General features: G+C 44.0%; 1 protein-coding gene across 20 annotated transcripts in view; it reads left to right on the top strand.

Moving 5' to 3' along the window:
- PTPRM (protein tyrosine phosphatase receptor type M) overlaps positions 1-16,789 on the top strand; it is an 840,386-nt gene that overhangs the window by 808,858 nt on the left and 14,739 nt on the right. For all 20 annotated transcript variants that reach the window (XM_054460379.2, XM_054460383.2, XM_063653925.1 and 17 more), the window contains 7 exons: positions 693-847; positions 1,109-1,244; positions 2,907-3,056; positions 3,854-4,027; positions 4,992-5,123; positions 9,248-9,373; positions 11,747-11,910. In XM_054460379.2, the coding sequence (XP_054316354.1) occupies positions 693-847; positions 1,109-1,244; positions 2,907-3,056; positions 3,854-4,027; positions 4,992-5,123; positions 9,248-9,373; positions 11,747-11,910 (1,037 nt within the window). The remainder of the gene's footprint in view (positions 1-692; positions 848-1,108; positions 1,245-2,906; positions 3,057-3,853; positions 4,028-4,991; positions 5,124-9,247; positions 9,374-11,746; positions 11,911-16,789) is intronic.

Below are 16,789 nucleotides of genomic sequence, written 5' to 3'. Positions count from 1 at the left end.
TATTTCTGTAGCCCTAGCACCTCACATAATGCCTGGGGCAGTGTAGTCACTCAGATTGCTAGCAATTGGATGAATGGGTAAAATATTTACCCACATTAAAAAGAGAAATCTAACAAACAGGGCTGTAAATGCAAATGAGTTCTCTGACCTGTCTAGTTGGAAAGGTGTCCTCATTCATTCCTACTACAAGCATCATCTGAGCATGCTCAGTGAGTATGCACCACTCCAGTCCCTGCTGTGAGAGATGCCGGAAAGCCCCAACACGGAGTTGGTATTGAGCACACAGACATCCTTTAATTTCTTCAGGCCCCTCTTCTGTGCCTTTTTCTCTACAGACTCTCACCTCACCAGCCACCTTGTGATCTAAGTGAGACAGACCTTTAACATAGTCTACTTTTTAGAAAGGAATTTCAAACAACCCAACCAATTCATCCATTTGCTGGAATTATACCTAAAAATTAGCATTTTCCCCAAACATCATCTCCCTTTCATACCCAGACATCTTCCTAAGGTTACAATGCCTTCCACATTGTGTGTAAGATCTAAGGATGGCCTCCTTCCCCAGCAGTCCACTGTTTCCTGGCCCTAGACTCGCTACCTGGGGACTGTTTCCACTCCCCCAGCTATCCCTGCTTATTTGTGGTTTGTTTTCCCTTGTTCTCTTCCTTGTTCTGGCTAACCAACGACTGCAGAGAGGTGTGCATGAAATCCGAGAGATCAGACAGTTTCACTTCACTGGCTGGCCGGATCATGGGGTCCCCTACCATGCCACCGGCCTGCTGGGATTCGTGCGGCAAGTCAAGTCCAAGAGCCCGCCCAGTGCAGGCCCACTGGTGGTGCACTGCAGGTAAGCAGAGCTCCAGAGCCTCCTGAAGGAACCGCAGTGGGTGATGGGTGCGGGGCCACCTTTGGGGATGATGAGTATGTTTTAGAACTTCAGAGGGGTGATGGCTGCACAACATTTTGGGAGCACTAAATGCCACTGGAGTGTACCTTTTAAGAGGTTTAATTTTATATTACATAAATTTCACCTTGATAAAAAATTTAAAAAGCAGCAGCAGCAGTGTGGTCCTTCTTCCTCCACTGACAGACCCCCCTTTTCATTCAGTGCTGGTGCAGGAAGGACTGGCTGTTTCATCGTCATTGATATCATGTTGGACATGGCTGAAAGGGAAGGGGTCGTAGACATCTACAACTGCGTCAGGGAGCTGCGGTCACGGAGGGTGAACATGGTGCAAACAGAGGTACTCCTGCTCATCACCTAGCCTGGGGCCTTGGTCCCTTGGGTCTCTCCTGCATCTCCCCGTTTCAAGGCCAAGGGCACAAGGAATCCAGGCAATTATCTGTTCAAGTGATCTACCTGGCACTCCCTGTTCCTTCCCTCCCTCCCTCCCTTCCTCCTTTTTGTTTTTCCTCTCATAAACAAACCAAACAAACCCAGGAGTTTTCCAGGTAACAGAATCAAGAGCCCAAATTTGCACACTTTTCTGTATTAAGGGACCCAAAAAAGTCTCTGTTAAGTGCTCAGACTTTCAATACCATTTCCTTTTATTTTCTCTTTTAAACTACCTGGTAACCAGAGCAAAACCACTCCTGAGAATAGTGGCTGAAGGGTTATCTCTGTGCACTTTGTTCTTCTCCCAGGGTCCTGGGAAGAACAGAAGCCTCCTGACCCTAAAAATTCTGCCCAGTGTCTGGCATCCTGGGGATTTGCCCATTTTGTGAAGTACTGTATACTAACTAGTAACTCTGTAAGTGGAAATTCAAGGTATATCGGGAATTTCCATTTTTTCAGAAGCAATATTACATCCTGCTCTTAGGACATTCATATTTTTACTCATATTTGATTGTTTTAAGTAGGCGTCACACCGACCACCTGGAAAATGATTCATGAAGTGAAGTGAAGAAGTAAGAACCCCTTACATTTAGATGGTGCATTTAAGTTTATGAAAGCCTCTAGGAAACCTAATCCCATTTTTTTAGCTAACATAAAAATAACAGAAACTTTAAATGCTGCTTTCATGGGCTCTTTTCCTTAGAAAGGGGATACTGTGTCTGAAAGATAATAATCGTAATAATTTATCTTTTAATGTACTTTATAGTCAATCAAATGTTGCCATTCGCATTTCTCACTTGGATCTTCTGTTTTCAGGTGTTGTTTACTGGTAGTGTGCTGTTTTTGGGAATCAATCTGTTAGACAAGAGGTTGTTGAAAAAAAATAATTAAAAGTCATATTTATGTATAGAAATCAACCAAATTAACTGTAATAAGAGGCTTCTTAAACTTCTCATATAACTAAAGATTAATAATAAATATGATAAGACTCTACCAATGAATTTTAAGAAAAGTCAGTGCCAAATCAGAATTAGAGGCCCCATGTTTACACTGTGAACTCATTGAAGATATATATGAGAACAGCTCTCTGTACTTCTAAGAGCTTTCGTAATCATATTAACTTTTATGTTCTGAAATAAGAACTTCTAAGTACTTTTACGTTCTGAATTAAGAACTTCCGAACTTCTTGTCTTCATAGTAATGCCAAGTTTTTCTGGACCTTCTTTGCACTATTATTTTGATCAGCAAATCCTACCATAGATAAAATTCTGCTCATTCCTCATGTGAAATACTGAGTTCCAAGTGAGTAGGATCAGAATGACAGAGGTCTTCAGCCACAGTTTTCATGGTGCCGCAGTGCGTGTGGTGGTTTGTGTTGGTTCTGATTGGTTTTAATCAATCTGTATATTTGGCATTGTACCCCAGTCTCCTAGCACTCGAGCCCTTGGACCGTGTTTCTCTCTGGAGGAACTGTCTCCACTCTCTTGATGATGTGAGGCTAAAATTGATACCATCTTTCCTCCTTCTCTGGTTCTCTAAAGTTAGTAACTCGCTCCATCTCCTTCTCCAGGAGCAGTATGTGTTTATCCACGATGCGATCCTGGAAGCCTGTCTTTGTGGGGACACCTCTGTGCCTGCTTCCCAAGTTAGGTCTCTGTATTATGACATGAACAAACTGGATCCACAGACAAACTCAAGCCAGATTAAAGAGGAATTCCGGGTAAGTGATGCCTAAGGGAGGGGCACTGCACGGTGACTTGCTCCTCAAGAAGGATTTCAAGGTCAGCACCTGAGTGAGCCCTTGAATCACAAGGTTCCTCGGCCTCCATAGCACTGTTGGCATTCAGGGCTGGGTAACTCTTGTTGGCATGTGCTGTTCTGTAGGATGTTTAGCAGCAACCCAGAGCTCTACCCAGGAGACGTCTATGGCGTCACCACCACACAAAAATGTGTGTAGACATTGCCAGGTGTCCCCCTGGGGGATGGAAATACCTGATTGAGGACCACTGATCTAACAACCATTTCCACCCCTTCCCTCTGAAAGCAGACACGGAGTAGTCCCCAACACCGTGGCTCCTTGTCCACAGCATAACCATGGCACAGTTATGCCACGGAAGTGTGTGTTAAGAAGACTTTCCAACCAAGAGCTCTCCATTGTATTCCTCACATATGCATTTTGTCCAAATGTACCTGACTCAAGGCCAGACTCTTCCCCCACCTCTGACCTCCCAAATCCCCAGGTGCCCCACTCCACTGGGACTTGAGGGCTCTTAATTCTTGGGACCCAGAGTGGCCCTTATGCCTCTGCCTCTGGCCCCTGTGTCTGATGGGCACTGTCAGTGGACAAAATCCAAAGAGCAAAAGAAATAAAACTCGAACTGTGGAGGGTTGGGGACGGGAGGGGAAGGGACCATCTTGCAGTCAGCCACAGGAATGTTGTATCTTTCCAAAACTGCATGTGAGAGGAGTCCGCTGCCAAGCCTACTTGTCCTCATGTTCCTTTCTTTTCTCACGCAGACCCTAAACATGGTGACGCCAACGCTGCGAGTAGAGGACTGCAGCATCGCACTGTTGCCCCGGAACCATGAGAAAAACCGGTGCATGGACATCCTGCCCCCAGACCGCTGCCTGCCCTTCCTCATCACCATCGACGGGGAGAGCAGCAACTACATCAACGCTGCCCTCATGGACGTGAGTGCCCCACTTCCCGCACGGGTCCGAGGCTGGGGTGCCTGGGGAGACTGCAGAACAGGCGTGGGTCTTCCCCTTCTGCTCACCAGCCCTTTTGTTTTTTAAGACACAAACTTTTTTTCCAACAAAAAATAGATTTCAGATTCCACATATGTTTTTGTGTCAGGGCTGATATCCTTGATTTCTCAGAGACCATCAGGCCAGAAGTATCGGTAAATGCAACATGGCACAGTTGCCCTCTGAGCGCTGAGACTTTTAACCTGCTGGCTGGGGAGCAGGGGACAGCTGTTAAGTCACCATGGCAAGAAAATGGGTTAATAGGTTTGCAGCATTATTTTAGTTCATTTTCCTGTAATTTAGCCTGCAGTTAACATAGGGGAAAGCTCAACTCATTACTTCCTGACAGTCTGTTTACTTGTTGCTATTCAGTTGATGGAAAGAGTGAATGGGTATGTTCTGTGCTAACACGGAAATTTTAATTCTGTTGGTGTCATATCATAAACGGTACCTGAACTTTTTTGAAGCTCTTCAGAGCTGTAAAAAAAAGTACATGTATTCTTTATGGCAGAAATAAGAACACTGTCACACATACAAATTGCTAGCAAACAAGTTTTAGAAAAAGCAGAACTTTTAATTTCGTGTAATTTTAAAAGTAAAGTTAAATTTTCTCCATCAAGATAATTATGTATAGATTCGATATTGCCTCTCTACCAGAAATATTTTAAAAATTGATAAGAGATACTAATTAAGTTTTCTTGGTATCAAAGTAAGACTTTTATCACTATTATTCTGCAGAGAAGTTTATATTTAGTCTATGTTGGTGCTGACAATGGTGACAGAATTCAACAGCTGTTAAACATGTTCAGTGTTTTGTGCCACAAGTTTCCTTCTGCATGAAATAACTTAGCTTCTTCTCTTCCCATTTTCCTGAGTATATTTGGAGCATTCTTGTTTGTGTTTGCAGAGCTATAAACAGCCTTCAGCTTTTATAGTCACCCAGCATCCTTTGCCAAACACAGTGAAAGACTTTTGGAGACTGGTCCTGGATTATCACTGCACATCCGTAGTTATGCTAAATGATGTGGATCCTGCCCAGGTGAGACCCGGACTTCTTACAGGCAGAGCTAGTGCCAGGGGGTCAAGTTTGTTTGCACACTGAGTTTGTTTGCACCTGAGAAGTGCAGGCCCTAGTGTGAGGCCTCAAGTGTCAGTTGAATTTGAGAACTGGGGATGCTGAACACAACGATTAGAAATCAGGCAGAATTAGGGGTTACAAAGTCAGTTGAAACCAGAAATACAGGCTGAAATCATAGATGGTTGAGGTGACAGGGCAAGACAGGGCCAGAAGTTGAGCTGTTCCTAAAAGATGGAAATACTCACTGGAGGTTGACAAGGTCGCAGACCGAGTCGGAGCTCAGTAGGAACCTGAACATCATAGAGCCAAAGCAGAATGAGCAAACCAGAGGACAGTGGAGAAGGGAAGATAGCGTTTGACACGGCCTCGATCCCATTCCTGGAGTGACTGTGTGCTTCCTGGCACGGCTCACCGGGAGCCTACAGGTAGAGATCGTCATGCGGGGTGACAGTGTCGGGGTGACAGCGGAGACAGGCAAGCAATTTTAAGGCACAGCAATTAGTTTTCTCAATGCTTTAGTAAAGATATTAAAAAGAAATAATACTGGGACTTGGAGATAAGAGAAGTTTGGAATGATAAATGGGGCTTTTGCGTAGTTACTCTTAAACATTAAAGAGAAAGAATTGGACAGTGATGACTCAATGTTAGTAATAGAGTTAGACGCATTTTCTTGAAGCAGGTTGTCAGGCAAGCATTAGTGCAGTGGCCCTTTAGGAGATGAATTTATTGCTTTGGGATGTGCCTATACCAATCATAGACAACCACCATGACAGTAGGCATTACGGGAAGTTTGACCCTAGCGTGTTTTAAGAAAAAACTTGTTCTGGAACTGAATTAATTTCCTGTCCAGTAGACACAAATTCTTTCTTTTTCTTAAAAAAAAAACATGTCTGAAGCATTTCGGCATCCCAACTGGACATGATGGCAAGATTTTTCCTTCCTACAATCTGTTTTCTTGCCATCATCCAGCCATAAATGGCATGGACATTCAATTCAGTTCTATAAGGTTTTTAATTATATCTGAGGCACTGCATTATATTGTCAAAGCTCTTGCCTGAAAGCTGGTTAATGAAATAATAATGATAATCTTTGTTCTTATCCAGTCCTTTTGGCTTAAGAAGGTTAAATATTTTAAAACTCTTCCCCATTGATGCTCTGAGAAGGTGAGCTTACAGTCATTTATAAAGACAAGCAGACACCACAGCTTGGGAAGCTTCAAAGACCCAACTCAAAATAGAACCAAGGATCCTGATTTTCTAACTTACAGTGGCATGGCTGAAATTTCACTAATTCCAGAGTCTTAAGTCACAGACACTTATAGAATAAGGGACTTCTTCCTTATTTAGAATCATTATGGTTTTTTTCTTAATGTGAATCTTGAAATGTGGAGATATTTTTGTTCATATTAGTGAACAAGACATCAGTGATTCCAGTGTGTTCTTTTTGAAAAACTGCATTGGAATTCTAAAGCCACATTCTAAACCCGAACTATCTGGACTCAAACCAAGCCTTGGCTGGTTCATGGGTAGGAGAGACAAAAAGACTCCAGTTCTATTCAGCAGACAGAGCTGATTTTCAGAGTGAGAGAAAAGAGGCTCCTGGGATTCAGTCTTTTAGCGAACACTAAACTGAGCATTTGAATGTAAAGGCTTTGCAATTCTACAAGAATAGCACTCAACTATTTTAAGTATTTATAGGTCCGGTTCACGGATGTGTTATGCACCATTTAAGCCATTTTCTACATGGTTTACTTGGGCAGAGCATAGAATGCAACGTGCCAAGAGGCAAGCACAACCCACGTCACTCATATTTCTTTGGTGTAAGTGGCAAACTTTTGGTCAGGAGCTTGAACTGAGAAAGTAAGCAGAAAGCAGAGTAAGCTCAGGCAGTAGAAAAATGGGCAGAACAGTTCAGATGTGCATTTACAGCTTTTATTAACATCTCGGCTTCCCGTCATAATGCCTATTAATTTCAACAGTGGGTACCCTTTGGGCATCAGAAAGAACATAAACATCACATGCTATTATTTGAAAAGGCAGTTTTATAACTTGTCACCAGGAAGTGCTGGTGAGGAAGGAAATATTTCATGGAAGCATTATTTAAAAATAAATAAATGTAATTTTTAAAATACTATCAGCTTAGCTAACATAAAAAGCACCCTTGGTTACCCTACTTTCATTCTTACTTATAAAATCCCAACCTTAACTGTTCTGTGATGGAGAGAGAGATACTGCTGTTTTGGTTGGCCCACTGCTAACTGAAAACTATCCTGCAATCTTGGGTTTAAATCAACCTTAGCAACCTTTGACAATGAGATTTTAGATCCTTTGGAAAATAGAAGCCATCTAGAAATTCAACCAGTGGATCCTCCTTTTCTGACACATCATTCTGCATAAAATTAGGTGATTGTCTTCCTCTGCTCTTGGCCCAGGATAGAAACAGGTTGTATAATAAAGTAGTTCTCCCCTTGCCTTTCCATAGGCCACCTGTCCCTCAGCTAAATCAGAAAGATAAAAGTTAGATGCAGCCAGGCGCAGTGGCTCACACCGGTAATCCCAGCCCTTTGGGAGGCCGAGGCGGGCGGATCATGAGGTCAAGAGATCGAGACCATCCTGGCCAACATGGTGAAACCCCCTCTCCACTAAAAATACAAAAATTAGCCGGGTGTGGTGGCGCATGCCTGTAGTCCCAGCTACTCAGGAGGCTGAGGCAGAAGAATTGCTTGAACCCGGGAGGCAGAGGTTGTGGTGAGCCGAGATCACACCACTGCACTCCAGCCTGGCGACAGAATGAGCTTCTGTCTCAAAAAAAAAAAAAAAAACAAAAAACGTAGATGCTACTGAAAAAAAGTCATAGGAATAAGAAGTCCCAAAGGAAGTGTAATTTCAAACTTTAAATGCCTGTTAAGGTTTCGGGGCTTTGAGAAGGGTTTTTGAAGAGAAAAATCTTAGCAGTTCTTCCTTCCTGACTGTTTCCAAGGGTAGGAATTTTGTGGGGTGCTGGCTAATAAGCACCTTCATAAGCCACCATGCCCAGCACCACTCCTACTGCCCTGAGTTGTACATTTACATTCATGCAAAAGTTCTAGTTACTCAGTATCAACAATACCTAGAGTTTGAGGCTCTAGGAAATTGCTTTTTTAATTAGGCCACTTCCAGGCAAAACAGCAAAGCATTTACTCTTATTACAGCAGATTTGCTAGATCTGAGCTGCAAGGGTTTGGACTGGAACAGAAAAATGCAACCCAACAATGTTATCAGTTCCAAACCTTGTCACAAAATAGCCTTATTCCCAATAGTGGTTATAAATCCACATGCAATCCCAGCCAGCAGAGCGTGGAGATCCGGGCATTAAGAGTTGTATAGCCATCTTGAGTACCTTACATCCTGGGGTGGCACCTAGTGCCTCTCCCCGGGGCCTGATGAGAGTTCCTTTCACCATGTAAAAGGGGACATGGTGACTGCCATCCACATGACCTCGTTGGAAAGCAGAATTACTCATGGCTAAAAGGTGCTTTCTGAGAAAATGAAGGAAAAAGTGCCAGGAAAAAGACAGGTGGAGTTGAGGAATCAGCCAGCAAGGAAGTCCAAAAGCCTACATTGCTGGGAGGAAAAGAGAGAAAGAAAAGAAAACAAAGGGAGTCAGTGAAATCTTCAGAATTCCTGAATGATGTCTCCAAACACAGCATCCCACATCTGTAATGTAATCCCACATCTGTAATTGTAATCCCAGCAATTTGGGAGGCCAAGGCAAGAGGATCACTGGAGAAGAGGGGTTCAAGACCAGCCTGGGCAACATAGGGAGATCCCTGTCTCTCCAAAAATACAAAAATTAGCCAGGCATGGTAGCACACACCTTTGGCCCCAGCTACTTGAGAGGTTTAGGTGCAAGGGTTGCTTGAGCCCAGGAGTTCAAGGCTGCAGTGAGCTGTGATCGCACCACTGCACTCCAGCTGGGGAGACAGAGCAAGACCCTATCTCTTAAAAAAAAAAAGGATTACTGAATGTCAATATTAACCCTATCCAAACTGTTAGGAGTAAATTTTTTCTTATAATTAACCTCGTGTTTGTATGTTTTGAATTCAGTTGTGTCCACAGTACTGGCCAGAAAACGGAGTACACAGACATGGCCCCATCCAGGTGGAATTTGTCTCTGCTGACCTAGAAGAGGACATCATCAGCAGGATATTCCGCATTTACAATGCAGCCAGAGTAAGAGACGGGCCTGTCGTGTCTGTGCTTATGGTTTCATTTTTCTCACTCGCTGAATATTTGGAGCATTCACTCTATGTCAGTCACTGTTCCAGGAGTTTGGAATATGTCAGTGAACCAAAAAACATAGATTCCTGACCTTATGGAGCTTACATTCTAATGGGAGCAGTATTTAGAAAGTAATGATGCTTATTAAAGCACAGCAAAGCAGACTTTATTCAACATCATCACGATAGGTGCAGGGACCCCTGTCACAGGACCTTGCAGTGGGCAAGAGAGAGTGGGCTCAACTCCGAGTATGGCATGGGCAGGCAGGAATTTATAGCCAGCAGGCAGGGTGGGGGTCAGTGGATGGAAAATTACTAAGAAGAGGCATCAAGAGTAAGGGGATTCTGGCTAAACTGACTTAACAGGATTCTAGCTGAAGGCAGGCCAGGTGACCAGACATCCAAGGAACCTGATCAGATATCAAATATGGTCAGGTATTAAGGGTGGGTGGTTCTTGCCCACGGTGACTTAGCAGAAATTGCTAAAACTGGATTTTACAAGGAAGTTCATGGATAGGCCTAGGAGAAGGTTCAGCAGCCTGACGAAAGTTTGGTCAAGCAAGAATCATTGTCAGAAATCAGACAATAAATAACAGATATAATAATAGATGTAGTAAGTTAGGAAGTGACAAATTCTACAGGAAAAGAAGTAGGGGGGTTAGAAAGGGCTAGGGCCTTGCACAGTGGGGAGCAAGCTCTGTTGTAAACATGTGTGCCCTGTGAGCCAAGACGGAGGAGGCCAGGGAGCACCAAGGCTCTCTGGGAAGGCAGCTTTCCAGGCAGAAGAAAGGGTCAGTGCAGAGGCCCCAAGGCAGGGCCTTGCATGTGAGTGCCAGGACAGCAAGGAGGCGGCGTGGCCCAGGCTCAGTGAGCAGAGGCAAGAGTAGCTGATGGGGAGTGAGCAGTTCACCTGGAAGGACAGTGGCTTGGGGGCCCCGGGTGGAAGGGCCTGGCAGTCACTGTCAGCATTTGGACTTTTGCTTTGAAGGAAATAAGGAGCCATTACAGAGTTTTGAGTGCAAAAATCCAATGGTGTAATTGACATTTTAAAAGGAGCACTCTGGCGCCTGTGTTGAGAATAGACTGGAGGAGAGAGGCATCAGGAGGCTGTTGGGATCATCCCCGTGAGAAATGACAGCGATGGGAGAGGAAATCATGGTGAGACGGGAGAGAGCAGGAGGTCATGAGAAGTGGGAGGTTCTGATATTTTCTGAAGGTAGAGCCAGCACGATCCTGGGGAATGGAGAGGGCTCTCAAGGTTCCCGTCCTGAGAGCTAGGATGATGGAACGGACACTGACTGAGTTGTTGTCCAGGCTGGCCATGTAACCGGATTGTTTGGGGGTGGGGGGCATTGTGGAGAGAGGATCAGAAGCTCAGTTGTAGACATAGTAGGTTTGGGATGACTATTAGGCCCCTAAGTGGGAATATCAGGTGGGCCTTTGAAAATATAAGGGTGAAATTCAAGAGAGAGGGCTGAACCAGATATATGAGTTTATGACTTATTGGGATATTGGTAATATCTAAAGCCATGAGCCTGAATGAAATCAAATGAGAGGCAGAGGAAGAGGAAGGGCCCTAGGGATTGAGCCTGGGGGCTTCTGTCAGCAAGAGGTCTGGGAGAAGGGGAGACTGAGGCAGAGAGAGAGGGAGGGACTGCTGTGGGAGAAGGACCAGCCAGTGAGGAAAGCGTGTTGACAAGAAGAGAGTGTCACCCATGTCAGATGCCGCTGAAGGCCACAGAAGATACAGTCCAAGTGATTTAGCCGTGGCCAGATTAAAGCTGTTTTCATGTTTCTCCCATAAGCTAAGTAACACTTTCTTGAATTCTGCAATTCTATTTCAGTATGACTAAGGGTTAATTAACTGTTGCTATCTTAGCAAGATTCAACATCAATGAGCAAAACCATATTATGCTCACAGGAAGCAGCGTTCTCTGTCTTCACACTGAGCTCACAGACATCTCCACGTTATAAATTATTCATTACCTGTAATTTACCTGTAATTGAAGTTATTTTACCACTTAACATGACAATGTGGTCAGTGCTTATGCTGTGTTATTTTTCTCTTGGCTCTTGCAGAATGGGAAGCATTCTGCCTCACTGGCCTGTCATTCGTCTGGCCTGTCATTTAAAACCCCTGGTTGTTTTTAACTGCTCGAGATTAAAAACCATAACTCTTCAAGCCAGCAGAAGCCACCTTGGTAATTTGTAGGCAGGACTCGCCTTTAATAACGGGAAGATCAAGTAGGTGGAATCAGCCCACTGGAATTCAGTAAATAATGCCTGTTTTCTTTCCACTCCCCGATTGTTGCCTGGTTCTTTGTAGCCCCAAGATGGATATCGGATGGTGCAGCAATTCCAGTTCCTGGGCTGGCCGATGTACAGGGACACACCAGTGTCTAAGCGCTCCTTCTTGAAGCTCATTCGCCAGGTGGACAAGTGGCAAGAGGAATACAACGGCGGGGAAGGCCGCACCGTTGTGCACTGCTTGTAAGTGCTTGACAGAGCTCTTCATTTCAGAACAGCCAGGCCCCACACTCACTCTCACCTCCCAGTTCTCTGTCTTTTGTTTCACTAGAAATGGAGAAGAAATAAGTAGGTCTAGGTGAAGGGGTGATCATGACACTCAGTGAGGGATTGGTTGGCTTTTCAGGAAACAGGATATGCACGTTCTGCATTTGGATGGTGTGCCGCTGCTGTACAAACAAGCACTGACCTTTTGATTAGGACCCCTGCCCCCACCGCCCGCTGCCAAGAAAAAAAAAAAAAATCACTGGCTCTTGAGGGCCAATTGTTAAGTTTTCAGGAATTTTCTGAGCTGGGTCTTCAACTGTTGGTAACTTGAATTCATCCATGGTAGAAGGATTTACATCATGGAAATCAACAAATGCTACAACTCAGGGCTCCGTCCCACCAGCCAAAGGCCAGTTTACCATCACATTACTTGATTATTCAATTGGAAATCATGTCAGAGGTCTCAAAAGACCTGGAGTGTGTGTGTGTGTGTGTGTGTGTGTGCGTGCGTGCGTGCATGCATGCATGCTTTTTGGGAGAATGTGTACATTGGGAGGATTTGGTTACAGCCAGTGTCCCCAAAATGGGGCTTCCAGGCCAGCAGGTTTTGCAGGTGCTAAATGTGGGCACCCCTGCTACACATGGCCCCCAGCCTTACCTGCACATTGAGAATTACTTGGGGAGCTTTAAATGGAAAAAAAAAAAAAAAAAAGCCCACACCTAGGCCACACCCCAACCAATTAAATCAAAATCTCTGGGAGTGGGGCCCAGACATGGGTGTTTTTTTAAAATGCCTAGGTGATTTCAATGTGTTGAGATAATAAGGTTGAGAGCCACTGAATAGAGAATGCCATGCTTCGCAAAGCACTTTCAACAGCATTTTCTCATTGGCAATGATATGTAGCTAATCAACCAGCTAGAATCGGCTTAATAGAACAGGCAATTAGAAAGTCACGGCAGTTAAGGAAGATGTTTAGAGAATTTGGGGAAATTTAAAGGATAAGCGAATGTCACTTTTCAGTGAAGTATCATTAGAAGTACACAATAAGATCTCTCTTAAATTGAAGGCAAAATAAAGTTTCACTCCCGGTAGATCAAGCCTAGTTAAAGTTGCAGACCTGGCTCAGGGCATGGGTTACTCTCCAGTCAGTGCCCTTGTCTGATGCAATGCCACCTCCTACCCCGGGCCTGCGAAGTCTCCCTGGAAGCCCAGGACTCTACCTGCCTCTCAACGATCAAAACACGATAGTGTCTCATCCTGCAGGAAACTGATATTCCTTTGGAAAGAGCCTTAAGAACCTACCCACAGTTGGCTTCAACCGGAAGTTCCAATCTTTTGTCCTCTAAAAAGCAGTTTATTAACCTCACCTTTCTCTAGTTGCTGTCATCCCCCCTTTCTTCTCATGGACCCAGTGCATTAAAAAATCTCTGTCGGCTGGGCACAGTGGCTCACGCCTGTAATCCCAGCACTTTGGGAGACCTAGGTGGGTGGATCACGAGATCAGGAGATCGAGATCATCTGGCTAACACAGTGAAACCCCGTCTCCACTAAAAATACAAAAAATTAGCCGGGCATGGTGGCGGGTGCCTGTAGTCCCAGCTACTCGGGAGGCTGAGGCAGGAGAATGGCGTGAACCCGGGAGGCGGAGCTTGCAGTAGGCCGAGATGGTGCCACTGCAATCCAACCTGGGGGAGAGAGCAAGACTCCATCTCAAAAAAAAAGAAAAAAAAATCTCTATCAAGAAAATGACAAAAAGAATTCATTAGCAGTCCACATCCCTATTATTATTTCTCTTCAATCCAGATCCAACCTCTGATCAGAACAAGAGGCTCACACTGAGATGATACAATCCCAGCAAAGAATATTAACATTGTAGTTCGTTTGTATTAGATATGTCAGATTTTTCTAAAATACTAAAAATAGTTTGCAGTTACCCCTGCCTGCATCTGGAGACCCCCAGCATCTGGAGCTAGATGTATAATGCATCGTTCCCCCCGGGATTAGTGGCTTTCTAAAAACGTTCAGTGCTTTAACCCACAGGACTAAGTTACTAGTGACTCGAAGAAGTTGAGGCACCAGGACAGGCCTAACAAGAAGACATAAAGACTTCTTAACTCACTGCACCTTGTCAACAACACTCTTCCCAGAGGCAGCTGTGACCACAGAACTAACCAGTAACATTGCTGTTCCATGTAAAACCTAAAGCAATCAGCCGTTCTTCACAGTGGACGGTGGGAGGCATCCATTGTTTCTTCTCTCCTGCCTGTGCAGCATCTCTTCCCATTTTCCACTGAGAGAACCTTGATAATTCTTTGGAATACTCCCCCTCCCTAAAGCCCCGCCTCTGTTCATGTGGGGCTGTCTCTTGCTCTCTTAGCATCAAGGTGGGCATGAGACCTAGGCCTGGTGAGAATATTTATTTTTGTTTACATTTATATATCTAAATCTAAGGGTTTTTTTTAGCTATAAGAAACAAAGTTAGTTTACATTGGCATCCCCCAGTACTGGCCAAGAAAGAGTCAAACCACTCCAGTGTTCCTCTTGGAGGTAAGAGCATGGCATTCAGCATAGTGTAGCGCCACCTAACGGCTGTGGGTGGAGAGTTCCCGGCTGAGACAAGACCTGCAGGTTCTTTGAAGTGAATGGTTCCTTGAGCCACAGATATTCAAGGTATGCAAATAGGGAGTGTTTTTCTTTATATGTGTCTCCCAGCTAATAAAGCTAGATTAAATGGATAGAATTAAGATTTCACCACTTTGCAACTCTTGATGAAAATAATAGATTAGACAGTGGTCTTCAACAGCTGCCGAAAGTATTAGGTGCAAAGCTGATAGGAAAAGCGGTGTAATGTTAATGCAAGAATAGAAAACAGCTAATCTTCTAATTAGCAGAAGAGACAGTCCAGGGACAGATCCGTACCTCAGTGTCATCTGACTTACAACAAAGATGCCATTGCAACACAGCACGGCAGGGGGTGGGGAAGACTGCCTGGACACGTTGGTCTCCCTCACCCCGTGTACAGAATCCCTTCCAGATAGATGGTAGACCAAAAGGGGAAAGTAAAACAACAAAGCTTCTAGAAGAAAACATAGGAGAAAATTTTCACAACCACAGGTAGATTTGTTAAACAGGACACAGAACACTAGCCTTAAAAGAAATATTGACAAACTGGACTTTCATTAAAATTAAGCCCTTCTCTTCATCAAAAGACGTCAATAAGAGGGTGAAAAAGCAAGGCAGTGGGAGGAGAGTTTTATAATACGTGTGTCTGACAAAGGACTAGGCCACGATGTCTAAGAACTGCTGTACTGCAAGCCGGTAGGAAAATGATAGACAACTCAATTTATTAAATGGGCAAAAAACTTGACAGGTACTTCATTGAAGACAAAAGATGTCCCAGCCTGGCGCAGTGGCTCACGCCTGTAATCCCAGCACTTTGGGAGGCTGAGGCGGGTGGATCATGAGATCAGGAGATTGAGACCATCCTGGCTAACACGGTGAAACCCCGTCTCTACTAAAAATACAAAAAATTAGCCGGGCACGGTGGCGGGCGCCTGTAGTCCCAGCTACTCCGGAGGCTGAGGCAGGAGAATGGCGTGAACCCGGGAGGCAGAGCTTGCAGTGAGCCAAGATCGTGCCATTGCACTCTAGCCTGGGCGACAGAGCGAGACTCCATCTCAAAAAGAAAATAATAATAATAATAAAGATGTCCCAAATAGCCAATGAGCATAGAAAAGTTACTCAACATTATTCGTTTTTAGGCAAATCCACATTCAAGCCAGGATCACATGCCACTGTGTACTCACCAGAATGGCTGAAATTTTAAAGACAGACAAATAAATGATAATCCCAAGTGTTAGTGAAGCTGTGGAGTAACTGGAACTCTTACACACTGTAGGAAGGAAGTAAATACTGTACAACCATTTGGAAACTGACAGCATTTACCAAAGCTAAACATATACGCAGTCTGAGGCTGAGCTCTTCTATTCTTAGAGAAATGACTGCAGAAATGAATCGTCTACCAAAAGATAAGCTTATCACAGGTTTACTCATAATATTTAAAAACTGGAAACAGCCCAAACATTCATCAGCTGTTGGATAAATTGTACAGTGGGTATTCATTCAGTGGAATTATTCTTAGCAATATAAAATAATAAACTACCAATATAACACCGTGGGTGATTCTCACACAGACAACACAGAGTGAAATAAGCCAGTCTCAGAAGAAGACATAGTGTTTGGTTCATTTACACAAAGCTGAAAAACAGGCAAAAGCAATTGATGATGCTAGGCTTAAGAATGGATTCTCTTTGGTGATACTGATGGTATTGTTGAGGAAGGAACGTGAGGAAGCCTCTTGGGGACTGAACGTGGTTTGTATCTTGGTCTGAATGGTGGTTACGTGGTGTATGCATTGGTAAAAATTGACTGAGCTATCTACTTAGGGTCTTTATCGTAGGTATATTGTAGTTTAGTTAAAAAGCTGATTCGGAATTTCATAATGGGCTGATCAAGCTGATATCCGAACACAATGATCACTCTTAAAACCATAAAACAAGCGACAACCAGATATTTTTGGCTTGCTTCCTAATGAAAGTATACTTTAAGTATCCTTGTATAAATAAATAAATCTTGAATTCTTATCAAGCCCTGGAACTACCTACCAATTTACGGGAAATACAGAGTTAGAAAGCAGCATATTAAATAATATCACAGAGATGTGATGAATGAGAAAAGTCTACGATGTGGGACTCTCTACAGGACAGAGATGAACTTGTTTCCTCAACAAATAAATTCTCAAGAAAAAAGAGCAAAGAGGAACTCACAGAGTAAAATAAATTTGCAAGACATACC

The sequence above is a fragment of the Pongo pygmaeus genome, chromosome 17, assembly GCF_028885625.2.
Source record: "Pongo pygmaeus isolate AG05252 chromosome 17, NHGRI_mPonPyg2-v2.0_pri, whole genome shotgun sequence".
NCBI classification, from domain to species: domain Eukaryota; kingdom Metazoa; phylum Chordata; class Mammalia; order Primates; family Hominidae; genus Pongo; species Pongo pygmaeus.
This window is presented reverse-complemented; position numbering and strand designations above follow the sequence as displayed.